Source organism: Protopterus annectens, chromosome 9.part0 (assembly GCF_019279795.1).
Source record: "Protopterus annectens isolate FY-2018-M chromosome 9.part0, PAN1.0, whole genome shotgun sequence".
NCBI classification, from domain to species: Eukaryota; Metazoa; Chordata; order Ceratodontiformes; family Protopteridae; genus Protopterus; species Protopterus annectens.
The window spans coordinates 686,907,337-686,924,630 of record NC_056743.1 but is presented as its reverse complement, the minus strand read 5'-3'; the positions used below and the strand labels follow the sequence as shown (position 1 = coordinate 686,924,630).

Below are 17,294 nucleotides of genomic sequence, written 5' to 3'. Positions count from 1 at the left end.
GATGTGATGTCATTCTGTAGCCAGCACTGAAATTGTATTTGAATACTAGTGAGAGATGTGAGGGCCCCAGGCAGTCAGTTTTTGGGACCTGACAAGGCACTCATCCATTTTCTTCTTGCCTTGTAAATAACTAGGGAACAGTAATTCTTTCGTCAGATAGGAAAATATAGTGAGATTAACTAAATGTAGTTTTTTCTGTATCCGAGTCTTTCCAGCTGTGTTTTTTTTTATTTCCTGTGATTGAAACTCTGGTATTAAGTGTGATTGGTACCTTAAAGAAGCTGGCTTTGCATGTTCTGGTGGCAGGTCTACCTTATAGTCTGGGTGGAGGTGGCAGAGTGGGTAAGCTGTGCCAGCCTTTCCCATGTGCCCATGTGTGTGTGTACATGAGAAAATTAAATCTCAAAGAGTGTGTGTGATGGCTACTTTGAGCTTTTGACGTACTGAGAACACTGATTTCATACAGAGAGTGGTGGAGGACTTGGCTTGCAACACCTGGCTAAGGACTCTGGTCTGTAGTGGTCAGTGGGGAGTCTTATTTGTGGCCTGTAGAGGAAAGCTCAGCCCCAGGACTGTATTGTGCATTCCCTGTGTGCTCTTAAAGGAAATTGAACTTTGAATTGTACATTCCCCGCTGATGTCACTGGTGAAGATTGAGGTTCATTGATCACTGGCCCACAGGAGGGATGTCACAGTCCCAGAAACATCAGTAGAATTAGTGCAGGCTGTGTACAAGGACCCAATGACTCAAGTACAAACTGTTCAGTCTCACAGATGGGTTCCCAGTGGGAGTGGGCAAGCATCAGAATTCAGCTCTGAGTCCACTGCTGTTCATACGGGTTATGTACTACATTAGCAAATAGGTTGGAAGGGACCAGATCAATAAAGTTGCTGCTTGCAGACGATATAGCAGTATAGGCAGATTCTGAGCAAGAATTTCAGTAAATGATAGGGGAATGGAATGCAAAACTGAAGGTACAAGGGATGAAACTGAGTACAGATAAAACAGTTGTAATGGCATCAAATGGGGGAAATCAGAAGAAGCTGAAAATGGGATAGAAGGGATAATAGAACACTCTAATGGCTTCAAGTATCTGAGAGGGGTGGTTGAGGAGAAGGGTAGTCTGAATGTGAAGGTCAAAGCTAAAATCAGAAGGGCTGCAGCCAAGTGACACAGAGTGTCAGGGGTATAGTGTATAACAGAAGAATAACAAAGAAGCTGAAAAGTAAGGTGTACAAAACAGTGGTGTGACTTGTACCTCTGTACTGGACAGAAACCTTGGCAGTAAAGGCAGAGTGAACAGCTGAGTTAGCTAGAAGTGATGGAGATGAAGTGCCTGAGATGGGTGGTACAATGTATACTGTGGGACAAATAAAGAAATGAGGAAATAGGAGCAGAAGCCAAAGTAGCTGAAACTGCAGAAAAGATCAAAACGAACAGATTACAGTGGTTTGGCCACTTGTGCAGAACGCAAAAGACAATCCGAAGATGATTTGGGATAGACAGGAAGGCAAGAGGAAACAAGGGCATCCAGCAAAGAGATAGATGGATCGTGTGAGGGAAGACCTTCAGCAGTGGGGCATGAGTGTTGAAGAAGGTAGGAGAGTGACAGTCAATTCAGAGAGATGGCAAAAGTTGACACAACACCCTGACCCCATGTAGAAAATGGGGGAGGGGGGGGTTGATGATTGTGATGATGATAATGAGGAAGACATGCTGATGTTTTCAACATAGGGTGGAGGTCAACTCACAGCAGAATAACAGACCTAATCTTCATTGAGAGGCAAACAGAAAATGTTAGGAAAAACATCAGAACCTATGCATGGCTTTTGGCTTCATCACCTATGATGAAGGTTTGTATAATATGTTGGTGAAATTTAACAACGATTCTAAATTCGTTGAGGTGTTGGCACTTCTGCATGATCAGATGAGTGCAAGCATTTTGTTCAGAGTCATTCAGCATCAAACTGGGGTCAGGCAGCATTACATCATAACCCTCTCTTTGTTCTCTATACTCCCAGCAAGATTCCCAGCTATTACCCAAGACAACTTTCATTACCAGAAGTGACATGGAATGTTGAAAGAATGAATGGCTCTTCAAGCGTGGATGTCTTCATTCAAAAGATTTAGGTTTCCAAGATCTCAGTGACTAACTTCCAGTATGCCAATAACTATGGCATTCTTACACCAACTTAAGTGACCTTTAAGCTACAGTAGTTACATTTGCGGATGTTTACCCAAGGTTTGTGACTTTCACTTAGTCAAGGCCAAGGTACCTTGTCAGCCTTTTTAAGGCCTTGCAAATAATTTTATAAAATTCATTGTGAGACAGACCTTTCCTTATTGGTGAGCATAGTGAGTGAGATTCAGCAGGAGACTTGGTGTGCTAGTCCCTCCATGATCATATTCTCTTTTTGGCATTTCGACACCAACCTTGATTTACAGAAACAACACCCAACATACATGTGTACACATCTGTTATCACTGTACCCTTCTTTATGGATATCAAGTTTGGATGAATTACCTGAATATCTAAAGAGGCTGGGGAAGTACCACTGATGAAGTTAACCGAATTTGTGCAGCATCATTCTCTTTCTAATGCCACTCTGACCAACACTGAATTAGTTCCATCAGTTATCTGTTCCGCTGGCCATGATACTACAATCAAGTGCCTGACTCTTCACTCCCAAAAACAAGTTGTGTACTCCAAGCTCTTTCATAGGCAGAGAGCCTGTTGTAATCAAAGGAAATGTTGCAAGGACCCAGAGATATACATTAAGAGAAATTATATGGACATCACATGCTAGAAGACATGAGCTATCAACTTATTTTATTGGTCTTGCCTGGGTCAGTGACAGTGGGGTAGGGCCCAGGCAGCCCGAGTTCAATTAGTGTCCTGTTCGCTTGATGACACAAGCAGGAGAGAAGAAGATGAGTAGGATCATCCTGGGAGGGAAGGGTGTACTTGACCAGATGCACTTTCTTATTGACCCCCCAGTGGATACTGGAGGAAACTGGCACGTGGTGCCTCCTGTCTGTGGAGGGTGCAGGGGGGTTAGGACTTGAGGCTTAAAAACCCAAACCACCACTTTTGCGGCTGCTTTAATTCTAGCTCTTCTTGGTGGGGCCCTGCCCTGGTGATGTGGAATGGATTGGCTCACTGCTAAGCAGGGGGGGGGCGCAAAGGGCTTGATTGGCTGGAAGGGGGTTGATGACTTGCAGGCAGTAAGGGAAAAGTGTCTCACAAAAATATTTTATTGGTATAACAGTTTGACCAGCAGTATCCTGCTTTGAAGAAAAATATTGTGCTTCAAACTGAAGAGACAGAAAACAGGAAAAAATTAAGGAAATCCTGCTAGTGAGCAGTAGGTTCACATGAGAGCATTAGCAGTACTTTGTATTTGGATTTTTAAGTTCAGAATTGTATCAGAAACCATCCGTGTACTGTGGGTAGCTATAAGTATCCTCAAACTGAGAGATTGCCTCTGCTGAATACTAGATTTCTTTTTAGGCTCCTGTCCTCTTCTGATTATTGAGCTTACCCTCCTGGGCACTTTGCTTACCAGTTTATTCCCCCTGTGTGAGAGCCCTATGCCCCATTTATTCCCTGGGGGTGATGAGCTGGTGTACTGGGTATGATGCAGTAGTTCTAAAGAGGATCAGTTTTTTTGCAAGCCCTGACTCCCCATGCATGCTCATTAGTATTCATAAGGTTGGCATGCAGTGGGCCTTTATGATTTGTGCCACATTTGTGAGTGACACGATCAACTGTTCCTGCTTTTTTTGTTGGCAAGCACTACCGTGTCATCCCTGGTCTCTACCAGTGAATGTACCTCGAGCACACCCCACCTGTTCTCTGAAGAGATGCTTAAACCATATAATTCTTCTCTTCCTTCATTCAGCTCCATGCCTAAGCCATTAGTCAAATCTGGGTCACATGGGTTGTTGTCAGAGCTTCATCCCTCTGCATCAGTGGAGCTGGCATCACGAATACCAGATCTGAAGATAGGTTTGTAGACAAAGAATTGATAGGGGTTATCTGAGTATCCAAAGGCCAGTTGTGTGCTTTAGGTAATGAAAGTTGCTACATCTGTTGGAGGATCATTACAGTGGGGTGCCTGGTGACATGCCAGGAGCTGTAATTATAATTCCAGAATTAGCAGAACTGAAATGTTTGAATGAAATGTACACTGAGGTTGCAGCACATCAGAATATTCTGCTCACTTTAAGGTACATTAATCTCAGAGTTAGTCTTTAAGTAAATTTCTGAATGCACATGGTTGAAATGTGCTGTTCAGTTGGTCGATGTATGCTTTTTTATTATATGCATTCCAAGTAGTTTATCAATGTAAATTAAACTTTCTTTTGAAATTCGCTTACACTGCTTGGATTTCAAAGCACCATGAATGCTTAGTGCGAGATCACAATCAGTGAGTTAAAGGAAATTACCTTTATTTCTACTGTTGTCTGATCTCAGCATTGAAGTATTTAAAGCTTCAGTGGTGGGGATGGAAGTGCAGGGGTGCTTGCCCTCCTTTAAAGACTTAATATTTTTAGTTTTGATTATTTTTTTAATTTTAGTCATTACATTTGTAGAGTTAATATTGATATAATGTTTGTGCCATATTAAATACTCTGTTTACTGCAAATTGAATATTCAGTATTGACCCATATTTTCATCAATTAACAAAGAAGCTGAGAACCATAATTAATAAAGAACTGAAGGGATTTATTTGGGAGGAAAAAGAGAGCAAGATTTAAGTAGGTGCATTGTTTCTCCCCACAGAACAAGGTGGTCAGGCTTACCATATTTGAAGTGATATTTTAGCACTACATAGTTAAGGCTCATATACACAACATAAGCAAAAGACTGCAAATCAGAGTGGGAAGAAATTATGTTGAAGCCTGGGCGGGGTCACAAAATAAGGAGAGAGTGGGATTTTGGATGCAGGCACTTAGAGTACAGCAACAATCATACCGGATATTGTACGCACAAAGTAGCAGAAAATATATTTGCTCTAAACCAGGATAAACTATATCCCTAAACGTGAACAAGTATGTTTTCATTCCTTATACCATCTTACTGTCCTTTATTCATTTACTTCTTTACTTCCTATCAAATTATCTTCCCTGAATTTCTCTCTAAATATACTATTAGCCTGTTTTTCCCCTCACTTCATATTGCAATTCCTCTTTGTATTAGACTAACTTACCTTTAAGTTCTCTACAAACTGTTTAAATTTATTTAAATATTAGATGTGTCATATAGCTTGTATTTATTCTTAACCAGTGTTTTTATATTACGTTTAATTTGTTATAATTATTTAAACTGCAGATGTTTTTGTTTTGTTTTTGAAGATTGTAAAATTGTTGTTCTTAAAAGGTTTTGTACTATTTTTTCTTCAAGGGTCTCCGCTGAAAATGGGCTTCAACCCAGTTTGATTTTCCCAGTAATCACATATCAGTAAATAAATATCGAGAACTAAGCCAACCCTGCAATGGATAAAAGAGATTTTACCCCATAGGAATAACTGAGTATAAGTAGTGCCAGGGAAAAAAAGGCGGAGCAAAAATTTATTGGCAAAAATTAGCAAAGGAGCCAAGGTATTGAGAGCAAATAATTAGGGAGGGAAATGTCAAGAGTAGGATGAGGCCAAACAAAGGTTCACACTGCAGGTTGGAGACTACCTCCCCTCCCAGAGTATAGGCATAGAGAAAGGGATATGGGAGTATTAAATAAAAACATCCCTGGTTCAGTTTATAGTTGATTTTACAACAAAAGCTGCAGTAAACAAGGGATTATCAGGAAGGTATATAAAATAATGCATGATGAGTATAAGAGTCAATCAGAAGAGGTTAGAAAAGGCTGAGAAATGAGAATGGAAAGGCAGTATACAAATAAACAATTGGAGGTACTTCTTTGGCTTCCAAGTATGCAGTAAAATCTAGAAGGTTTAACATTTTTGTAGTGGTATTTTTATACCCCAAGTAGACTTCAAAGAATGTTTCCACAGGTAGGCAGCATTTGTTAGGGGTATGATGGATAAGAGTGGTACCTGGAAACATCTTTTGGATATTCCCTAGAGGGGATGGTGGAACAAATTAACTAAGGAAATGATTCTTTTGAGCTGGAATATAGACATTGAATTGCCTAGACACACTAAGGCCCTACTAAGTTTATACTGTTGGTTTTCAGAAAAGTAGTTACTAGGAAATGAAAACCAAAACCAACTTTAACCGAGTTGTTGAGTATTGTAAAGGTGTTAAAAGAACTAACTGGGGTGGGATCTTTAGAGAAGAGAATGAGTAAACTGCATAGAAGTAAACAGAGTCTCTTAACAGTGCGTGCAGAGTAATGGTCAGGAGTGATATTTCAAGGAATGTAGGACTTGAGCAATCTATTAATGTTAAACTGAATAACTGTTAAGACAAAAATCATATTTCTATAATGTATAGAAAGGAAAAAAAATAACTGTAATGGTTTGTTGTCTCTTTTATAAAGTCATGTTTACTTTTGTCTTAATGCAGTGTACAGTGCTAATAAAGAGCCTTAAAAAATGGAATAAGCAAGAGGTGATTGTGTTTAATTGCCAATCTGTCAGTTACTCACGCGCTCCCCTGAAATGATGACACGAAGAAAATGAGTTTTTGTGTGTGTTTTTTTAAGTGGAAGTGGTGACATGTAGAAAACAAGAAATCTGAGGGTTGTTTTTTGTTAGGAGTTGTTTCTAGTAAGGTGAATTCTGGTAATTAAAAAGAAGGAAATGATGCCTAAACTGTCAGAGATGAAGTAAATTAGAGGGTTATGATCTGATTTCCAGTCATAATCAACTTGTCATATATTCAAGATGTGTATGCCAAGAAAGTAATTTTGTGAGTGAAGTGAAGCTCAAACGACAGCACTCAGTGCAGAGGATTAAGACTTTGAGCTGTTAATAATTTTCTTCCTGTAGTCTAGAGTTTAATTCCCTCAGCATGCATTTGCTTACTGTGCAACTCTGAAGAAGTCACTTAACCAGACAGTGCTCTGGAACAATTTAGAAATTTGGCTAAGCTCATCAGTAGTCCCCTGGACTATATACCTAGTAATTACCCTAAACCAGTGAGCCTATAATCTTCACATCCATGTTGAGAACACATAACTAGTTAGCTATGATCAGACAGAAGCAATCATAAATCTTTGTAGTACATGGACTACCCCCAATAAACTACTAGCTAAAGAAAAAAAAGTTAGAGTGAGAAATATTTTACAGCTCTGAAAGCGTTAAAGCACTTAGTACTGCTACTCGGCTGAAGCCAGACGCTAAGAGTACATGGATTAATGGTTCCAAAAGCTGTTAAACACTTTATTCTGCCTATTTTGTGTGTCAATATGAAGTTTTGATTTTGTTTATGGTAGATACTGTACATGCTGTAGTGAAAAAACTGAGCATAATTGTTCTGAAAGCCATACATAACTGTTTAACATCAGAGATGTGCATAACAAGTTTTTTTTTCAGTTTTGAAGCATAATCAGTGTGTTCCATGTGCTTATGGGGAAGAAAGAAAAAGCTAGAGTGATGTGGCCCTTTTATATCCCTGTCATTTCCTGTAAGGACCAGGAAAATGTGAGAAATAACTATTTTGTTAACCTGTTTCTAAATTCCGCATTTCAGAATGTACAGTTGCATTTTTGACAGAGTACAGATGACAGTTTGAGACATAGAAGGAAGATGTCTGTACAAAATTAAATTGAATAAAAGTCCAATATCTAAAGAAAACAGTAATGTTCTTATTAGGTATAACGAGGAAAATGTGTGGGAATTGCTGTCTTTTTGTGTGTGTTGGGAGGGGGTCTAATGAGTGACTGAGAAACCACACACCAAGACATATAAAGGGAGGTTTTCTAAAGGTGTTTCCTTGTTAACTGTTTTGAATCTGCCTTACTGGTTGTTTTTCCTGATACAAAACTCATGCAAGCAGTTCACAAGGGTGACTTAACAGCTGTTGTAACAAACTCCTGATGCAACAAAAGACTGATATTTTCCTTCATTTCTCAACTGATGAGTCATATGTTTAGGCTCCTCCCAACTGCTTATTTCCACGTTCTCTAGAAAGTTTGTTTCATTCTCATGGATGACTTCATTTCTAGCCAATCACTGTCTTCTATCTAAACTTCCTTTTCCTTTTTTTAAGTCTTCTGAAGGTTAAAATCTCTGTTTCTTTCTGCAGTGATCTAAGATCAAGACTATTTTGTGTATGTTTATTACTACTTTTAAGATTAAGATTACCCAGAAGGCCTATCTAAATACCAAGCTTAAAAAATGTTTTAAAAATTATTGCGCAAAGCCTCTCTGAACAAGTTTTTACCTGAAAAAGAGTAGGTTACTTGCAACGAAACCTACTTTTCAAGAAATGTAAAATATCACATTTCAAGTTACTACAGAGAACTGTGGGATGTATCATATTACTTAACACTTGTTTAGTGGTTTACAAAAATTGCTTCAACTTTCCCTTTTTGTTGTTAATAAATAATAGATGGTATGTGTCTGATGAAAGACTGAAAGGATTAATAATGTGGAACTGTGTGAACGGATGCTCACCACTGTGTTCTCTCTCTCTCTCATTTTCAGAGTATGAAGAAGCCTGGAAGAATGTCATAAGATGCAAAGGAAGTAACAGCAATCTGTGACCTTTATGCCAACCCTCTTGTCCTCATCACTATCATTGTTCCGAAAATCAACCACATCCTTGTATATGTGTGAAACCTTTTGTGTATATGTTACATGATTTTTATGTGCTGTTAGGAAAATGAGCAGCACGTCTTTTGCATACTGCCTTATCTATCTAGTTTTGCAGGCAACATTGAACAAATTTAGTGCCAGACACGATCACTTTTGAAACTGTTATTTTTTTTTTTTTAATTTTTAAAGAGCACATTAGAGTAATGCAGTTCATCGGTTTTAAAGTTGTTCTAATGTGGTTAAATGAGGAAGGAAGCAGCACTTGCTGTGTATAGCAGATTCTGTGCATCTACATTATGTCTAGCCTTCGGGTTGAGAAATACCGATTACTAAAGTGACCTAACAGAAGTACAGTACTCAGCCTCACAGAAGAGTGCTCCTAGCAGTAGCGTGTATTTTTTAGTTCATTGTGGCCAACTGAAGATCTAATGTTAGAAATTAGAACTCCAGAAAGAATTCCGAGTGATGCAGTAGGCTTACGGGAACCATGGGACTGTTTTGGGCAAAGTAGAAGTTTAAATGGAGTATTACTGGTCTGCAAAAAGGAAACATTAGGGAGGTGATATTTATCAGGGCCTTGGATTGCTTGTCTACACCAGTAAGCTGCTTGTTCCACTAAAGATTGATGTGATGACATTTAAATAAAATACTGTGACTATTTTGTGCGTAGGCAGTGTTTACAGGACAACATTCATGCAAATTTTACTTTGATAAGAGAAACATTTGAAAGAAAGTGGTTAGTGAAAAAATATATATATTTATTTATTCTCACGCTGGTCATTGAGTGTGGAGCCAAGGACACGAGATATTTTTTCAGATTGTGAAATTGGATGGAAGGTGCCATGTTCTTGTAACATTGTAACAGTCAGGAGTTTTCTGCATTCTGTCCTTGTGATATATCAATTGGCTGTTGTTTGCTACCTCTCCATTAACGGTAACAGAAAATCTGAGCCTTTTACAAGCAGTCAACTTGATTAGCTTACCTAAATAACTTTATGACATCACTTTGATTCTGTGGTGAGTAAAGGCTAATATGATATTAGGTATAGACAGGGAGTCTGAAGAGGTGCTTGGGTAAGCCTGAGATATTTTTTCATTTTAAGTAATTATTTTAACTTTACATGGGCATTAGTGTGTATCATGTCATAACTAGGAAACAGTAGTGGTAGGTTCTCCTGTTTGTTTTCAAGGGAGCAAACTTCTTGGTGTCCTTTTTCAGTTTTTTTTTTAATTCTTTAAATTTACACCTTTGTATAGTCCTACCTGTGTGTATAACTCACATCCTTTAGTCAGGTGATCAAGTTGCTGCCTTTCATAACAGATAATGCTCACTTGTAGAGAAAGACTTTTGTGGCTTAAATCCATGCCTGTTCCACAAGTTCTGGTACAGAAGAATATATTACTAATAAGCCAGTAGGAGTCCATTTTCTACCCTTCATCCTGTCAAAAACCTACACATTGTTGACCTGGAATTCACCATAAGGAAAATAAAAGTAAAAAAAAAAAAGATGCCCATTTGGTTACATCTTGCTTAAAAAGTTATGTTGTCTGCACAATACACACTTCCATACCTACACTACATCAAGATGGAGTGAGAACTGGCACACAAAGTCTTGGCATTTTATGTGCTGCAACAGTTGATGGTGTCCCTGCCTCTTGGAGTTCAGCTCAGCAAATACAAATACTGTTGTCAATTGTGTACTAGCCTTTCTATTATTTTTTAAGGAGGAGCTGTAAATAGGTGTTTGTTTGCATCTACTGCATTGCATCTCACTATGCTATATTTCTATGTCTATATATTCCTGTTTTGTTGCATATGTGGGATGTTACTGCAGTTAAAGGCAGGGAAACAATTACTGGTATTGCTACAAAGGAGGGTCTCAGGGGTGTCAAAGGCTGCTGAAGCAAAGTTCATCCATAATGTAAAAATTAGTAAAAGCAATTATTTGAGTCCCATTAGCAAGCATTAGATGATGCACAGTCAGCTGTGGTATTGATTTCTTTTTTTCCCTTCAACATTCCATATTAGTTGCCACGTACACTGCATTGCAGATGAGTCATGCTGTGCTGGTATTCAGTGAACCAATTAGTTCCTGAAATCTTTTCTGCTATCAGTCAGTCCTTGTAGCCCTGCTACCCCAGCAACCCTCAACATTCAAACTTTGACAGATTGAGGTGCATATTTGATCAGTGAGGGGCTTGCAGAGTGTGTGCTGTCTTGCCAGCCTTTTATCCCACCCCCATGTAGTATCCCTTCTCTATTTTGTTCCTTTATTGCTGCTAAAATATGGCATTTTCACCCACTCCCACTGATGTAGAGCAGTGTAACACTTCTACTGGAATTTCTGAGCTATTCTGTGACTGTATGCACCCTGCAGTGTGTACTGTATTCCTCAGCCAGACTAGTTATAAAATGGCAAATCCATGTTAAACAGTGATGTGGGGTTTGGAATAAGAAGACTTTGAATAAAAAGTCTTTATACCCTGGTGGCTTTTGATCTGTACTGAATTTGCAAAGTTTTTAGGTAAAAAAAAAATATTCAAGAGGAATTTTTTTTTTATCAAAGCACCCTGTTTAATAGTCCAGCAAACACAACACAAGTGACATTGCTGTGTGAAAAGCTTTTTAAAGAATAGCCTGGAAGGGAGTGCTACATCCATTTATAACAGATTAAAGATGTTGTGCTATTAGGGTATAATGAAGAATGCTGCATACATTTATACCTGTTGAGAGGTATGTTTGTCAGTATATGCAGAGGGTGTGTTGTAATCTGTAATGAGGAACAGGAGTGTAGGGAGAGACTGAGGGCATTGGTATGTGCATGCTAAAAAAAGTGAAGAGAATTATAGGATAAGATATAGTAAAGGCCTGCTCAAATAAGGACTACATAAATGTGGAGTGTTATAGATGGGGAAAAGGCAAACTTAGAATGTGTACAAGGAAGAAACTCCTGTGCCCAGGTGAGAGTGGGGCACTGAAATGCTTTGTCAGAGGAGATCACCATGGGGGATAAGGGTTACCTAAGGTAAGTAGAAGATGTCAGTTACAGGGTAGTATGGCAGTGTAACAGCTGGTTACTGAATTCCAAGGTCCTTATTAAAAACATGTTTTTATTTCTGTTAGAAGCACTATCTTTAGGTGGTTTGTCAGAATGTATATACAAAGAAATTAATGAGCAATATTTTATTCCAAAAATACTAATAGTTTTTTTTAACCATCACAATTAAGCTGTCCTGAATGCTGTTTACTGACCTTGTAAATGCGAGGATGGTTTCATGTTCTCTCCCCCCTCCCTTCCACACACAGCAGGAGGGATGGTCACTTTACCTCTCCATCCCATAAAGTCATGGCCATCTAATTCATTTACTGAGAGAATGTGCATGTTTCCAGGTTGAGTTACAGCTGCCTTACCTCTCACAACAAACTACCTTATCCTTGTGCCTTGCAGTTTAACAGATGGTGTTCAGTTTGTAAAACCAGCTCTCAGACCTGCATCAAAATGATGAGTCACTGCCCCTCCCCCAACATCCAAACAGTGTTTTCTGTCATTTTAATCTGTCAGTGTGTACTGCACTGAGGAGCCTAGCTCATGTTTTGGGGTTTGATTCCTTTTAGCAGTGTACTGTAATTTGTCTTGGTGTCCCACATTCTGAAAAATTCATTATAGTTAAAGATTAAGCATTATAAAAATATGAAAGAGCAATGTGTAGTGCAGAGGGTAACCTGAGAAGTTTGTGAAGCAGCTAGCTACAAAACCTAATTAAGAAACTCTGAAGGACGGGGTTCCAGGTTGAAAACACACATGCAGTGCTGAGATGTGTTACATATTTTGTTTCTGTGCGGTCCAAAGACTTCATGCATATTCAGGCAAACACATCCGTATGAATACACGGATTCCACTTTTTAAAACCACTGTCCTGTGTTAACAGCAGCTGGAGAGTTAAAAAGATAGTTTTGTCTAATCATTCATATTCTAAAGCATAGTTAGTAACTGAACGTGCATACATATATTTGCATGTATGATGAATGCTGCAAGTGAAGTTTAGAGTCTTTACTGCAGTTTCATTAATATCTTCTGTATTTTTCGTAATGCTTGTGTTTTGAGTTCTGCCTCTATAAAAAGCTGGACAATGTAACTTTGTTTTATGTAACACCTGCTGACCCTGAAATATTTTTCACTGTTAAATGGTAATGTGAATGTAATTGTACAAGTACTGTTGAAATTGGAATTAACTGTCTGCATCATAAGAAGACCTTGTAACAAATTAAATATATAAACTAATGAATTGTGAAAGTCTGAGCTTTTGTTACTTTTTCTTGGAATGGATGCAGATGGCCTTTGGAAACTGAATTACCTCTTCTAAGATCCATCAAAAATTAACTGCACAGTAGATCAGAACATAATGGTACACATTTATTATGCTGGAATCTTACTGCCTGTTGTTTTATAAGAGTGTGAAAAAGTGATAAGGCAAAAACATTTGGTGTAGCCCAGGAACACAGCTTATTTCATTAAAATAAATATTAATTTGATTTTTAATTTAATACAAACCTTTTCATTTGATAACCAACTAAGCAGGGTGAAGACTTGCAGATTAATTCTCATTTATGACCTCAAGCTACAGAAAAAGTAAAGTAAAGCAGTGAAATCATTGTTAAAATACAAGAATGGTAAAATAATGAAAAGATTAGTAAACATAATAGCTTTTACTGAAAAAACACACACAGCGGCACATCTTTAACAAATAGAAAATGTCACAATAAGGAAAAAAATGTAAGCCCACAATGCAAGTATAGCTTAAAAAAAGAGAATGCTAATGGTGAAATTGAAGGTGAATTCTTTCAAGGTTACAGACTTACCTGTGAACTGTTTAGGAGAGCATGCATCCTTGTTTTTTATTGACAGACCAAATGAGACTCCAGTGGCATAAATATTTATTTTATTTATTTTATATTTGTTTACCAGGAAAGTCCAACTGGACCAGATGCCCATTTTCAGTGGAAGCCTGGGGAGAAAAGCTCCATTGCAAAAAAAAAAAAAAAGTCAGCTCTGATTTTTTTTTAAGGAGCCGGCCTTGTCTCTTCGGGCTGTGCCGACAGAGGACCATTCCAGTTTGTCAGATGGGTCTGTCGGATCTGGTTGTAACCCCAGTTCTGAGTCTATCTCTGTTCCGGGCTCCCATCCCTCCTCAGAGGGTCTTGCTTTTTTAGCCATGGAAAGAGCCTTGACTCAGGTGGCTCCTGTGTTTCTGGAGTCTCACCCTTTGACCGCAGGTTTATCAGTTCTACCTCTATCCCTGAACAGTGAGCTCCAAGGTCACAAGACTTACTCCTAAAGGCCAAATGAAGAGCCACCTCGGAAGAGGTTGTGTGAGAGGAAACACATTAATTCTCCTGAAGAATACATCACAGAGAACATGGATTTTGATGAGGGGGATGGTTCCCCAAAGTCACCCCCAGACAACGGCTCCTTGGAGACATCCGTGAGATCCTAAAACAGAGGGGTGTTTGGAAGCCCAAAGACCCTTCCTCTGAGGAATCCATGTATATGCAGGCCTTTGGTGCTCATCCATCTACCTCCTGGGTGACTCCACCCGCTAACGACCTAATTAAACTGCTCGCTCAGCAGGCTTGGAAGGCTCCTGATTCTGTAGAACCTGTCCCCCCGGAGACCTGACAAGATACTTTACACTGCTGAGTACCTTCCACATTGGGCAAAGGGCTTAGTAGTTCATGACATGGTGGTAGCAGCTGCCACCAAGAAAGAAATAGCCGAGGAAAGTTCTACTGTACATCCCCCTAACCAAGAGTCCAGGAAGGTGGACAGATTTGGGAAGCGGGTCTATGCATCATTGACCTTCTAAATCAGGTCCTTGAACTTTTTGGCACACCTTACTAGACTTCAGAGGGATCTGGTGAAGGGGACCAGGTCAGCAGTTTCAGGTGTTGCTATTCGACGACATGCTTGGATGTGCCTGTGCTAGTTTGCGGAACCATTCAAGTATTCCTTCATCAATGCTTTCTTTGACGGATCCTCATTGTTTGGGCCCAAAGTTAAGAAAACTCTGTGCAAGTGTGAAAAGGATGGAAAGACTCTGTCTGCTGTGGGCATATATTTTTCCACTTTTCAATGCTATTACTCCAGTAATCAAAGGAGTGGCAAAATGTGGTATAAGAAGTCCCAGCAGCCTTTCCAGGACAGACATGGTATGGACTCTCCTCGGGGCACAGGGGGGAGTTACAGTGGAAGACACTGTCCTAGAGGCTGGGGAGGTCTGCAGAATCAGGGTTGTAGGGAGACTCTCTAGTCAACCGTACCAGCGCTTCTGAAAGGGGGCCCGATTGCTTGCCTGTGGAGGCAGTTGGGGGAAGATTCTCCTTGCACCTAACCACTTGGCAACGCATAACTACTGATGCCTGGGTGCTTTATTTAATCCTATTCACCCTTTACCCGAGCAAGACTCCCTGATGTTCTACTCTGTCAGAGGGATCAAGCTGCATTAGAAATACAAAAGCTGCTAGAAAAACAAGTCATCCAAGAAGTCCCACCAGACCAATTAGGATCCGGATTTTACTCGATATTTTCTTAGTCCCAAAGAAAACAGGGGACTGGAGACCAATTTTGGATCTTAGCATTCTAAACAAATTTGTCCAACAGTCAAAATTCCGGATGATCACGGTTCAGTCAAGACTTCCCTTCTTAGAGGAAAATGATTGGATGTGCTGTATCGACTTTCAAGATGCGTATTACCACATAAAGATGGACAAATGCTGAAGAAAGTTTCTCCACTTCTGGGTAGGAGCCAGTCATTACCAATTCAGAGTGCTGCCCTTTGGTCTCACCATAGCCCCCAGGGTGTTAAAGTACATGGCAGTAGTCACAGCACATTTGAGGTTGCATGGATTCTGGGTGTTTCCTTATCCAGACAACTGGATCCTCACCATTTCCACCAAGCATCTACTTCTACAAACAAAAGATTTCATTCTGGAGCTATCTCAACAGTTGGGCATCATGGTCAATCTTCCAAAGTCTCAATTAACGCCTTCTCAGGACATGGAATTCATTGGAGCTCATCTCAACACTGTCTTGTGTAGCATTGCTTCCCCACCACAGGTTGCAGAAAATACAATTGCAGATTCACGTGCTTCTTCAATCAAGCAAAATACCGGCTCAGCAAATTCTGCAAGCATTGGGCTCCATGGCAGCAGTGATCACTGGCAAGGTTTCACATATCACTTTGTCAATGGCTGCTTGCTATCCAATGATCTATTTTGTAACTCACCCCATGAATCACCTAGTTTTTATATCCAGCCAATACACAAACGACTTATCTGGTGGATGCAGTCCAAGGAGATTCTTCTAGGCCATTCCTTTGTCCTCCCTCAGCCCCAGGCCATAAAGTCCACAGATGTTTCCCAGATGACGTGAGGAGGCATTATCTGGGAAAGGCAGTCCAAGGCACTTAGTCCCCCTCTGAGGCCAACTTGTATGCCAGTGTTCTGGAGCTCAGGGCAGTGCTTCTAGCATTGCAAACATTTCATTCTGCCTTACCTCAAGGGATGATAGTTATTCAATTAGACAACATGTCCATAGTCTGGTACATTAACAAACAGGGAGGAACCAAGCCCTACCCACTGTGTTGAGAAGCCCTTTGAGTGTGGCAATGGGCCATAATTTCCAACTGCTTTTTGATAGCAACGTACATCCTTGTGGAGTTCAAACGTGATTGCGGACAAACTGAGCAGATGTATCCTCATGTCTCATGAGTGGTCTCTAAACTCCAGAGTGGCTAAGAAGATCCTTCTTCCCTGGGGCCAGCCTTGCTTCACCCATGAATAACAAGTGCAGAAGCTACTTTGCCCTAATTCCCCCTCAAGGGGAGTCCCCCAGAGACTCTCTTTTTGTCGATTGCCCCTCAGGTCTCCTTTATGGCTTTCCTCCATTCCCTCTGATCCCTCTTTTCTTCAAGAAATCAGCTCGGTTGAGAAGCAAAGTAATCCTCATTGCACCTTACTGGCCTCGACAAATATGGTTTCCCTTCCTTTGGCCTCATCTGCTTCACCGCCTGTGGATTCTGGACGCAGGTGCAGACCTTCTGTCCCTTCCTCAGACTAGTGCACCCCAATCTACAGATTCTCAAGCTGACTGCTTGATTTCCCCAGTTCCCGTTAGTCACCAGGCATAATGACATCCCATCTCCTGTATGACATATTTTGCTGGCATCCTATAAACCATCCACCAGGAATCTCTTCCTTAGTAAATGGAAGAGGTTCTCTATCTGGGCTTGTAACAATGGTGTGAATCCTTTTTCAGCACCAGTAGAAAAAGTTTGAATTTCTAGCTACCATCTTTGGTAAAGGAGCTTCTGCTTCCACAATTAAGGTTATCCTAGCAGCTATTTCAAATGTCCATAACTGTTTCGGTGTTCAGCCCTTTCCCACAGGCTTTGTAAGGTTTTTCTTAAGGGCATCAGGGCATCATTCATTTAACCCTTTTGTATTGCAGTCTCTTACATTTCCTCCATTTGAACCTGCAGCTACCTGTGACTTAAAGTTTCTGTCTTGGAAG

The 17,294-nt window shown here is 40.0% G+C and overlaps 1 protein-coding gene across 3 annotated transcripts in view; it reads left to right on the top strand.

Annotated features, from left to right (window-relative positions):
- FLOT1 (flotillin 1) overlaps window positions 1–13,007 on the top strand; it is a 791,904-nt gene extending 778,897 nt beyond the window's left edge. For all 3 annotated transcript variants that reach the window (XM_044083297.1, XM_044083296.1, XM_044083298.1), the window contains exon 13: window positions 8,614–13,007. In XM_044083297.1, coding sequence (XP_043939232.1) covers window positions 8,614–8,643 — 30 coding nt within the window. In that variant the 3' untranslated portion in view covers window positions 8,644–13,007. The remainder of the gene's footprint in view (window positions 1–8,613) is intronic.
- Window positions 13,008–17,294: the final 4,287 nt, after the last annotated feature.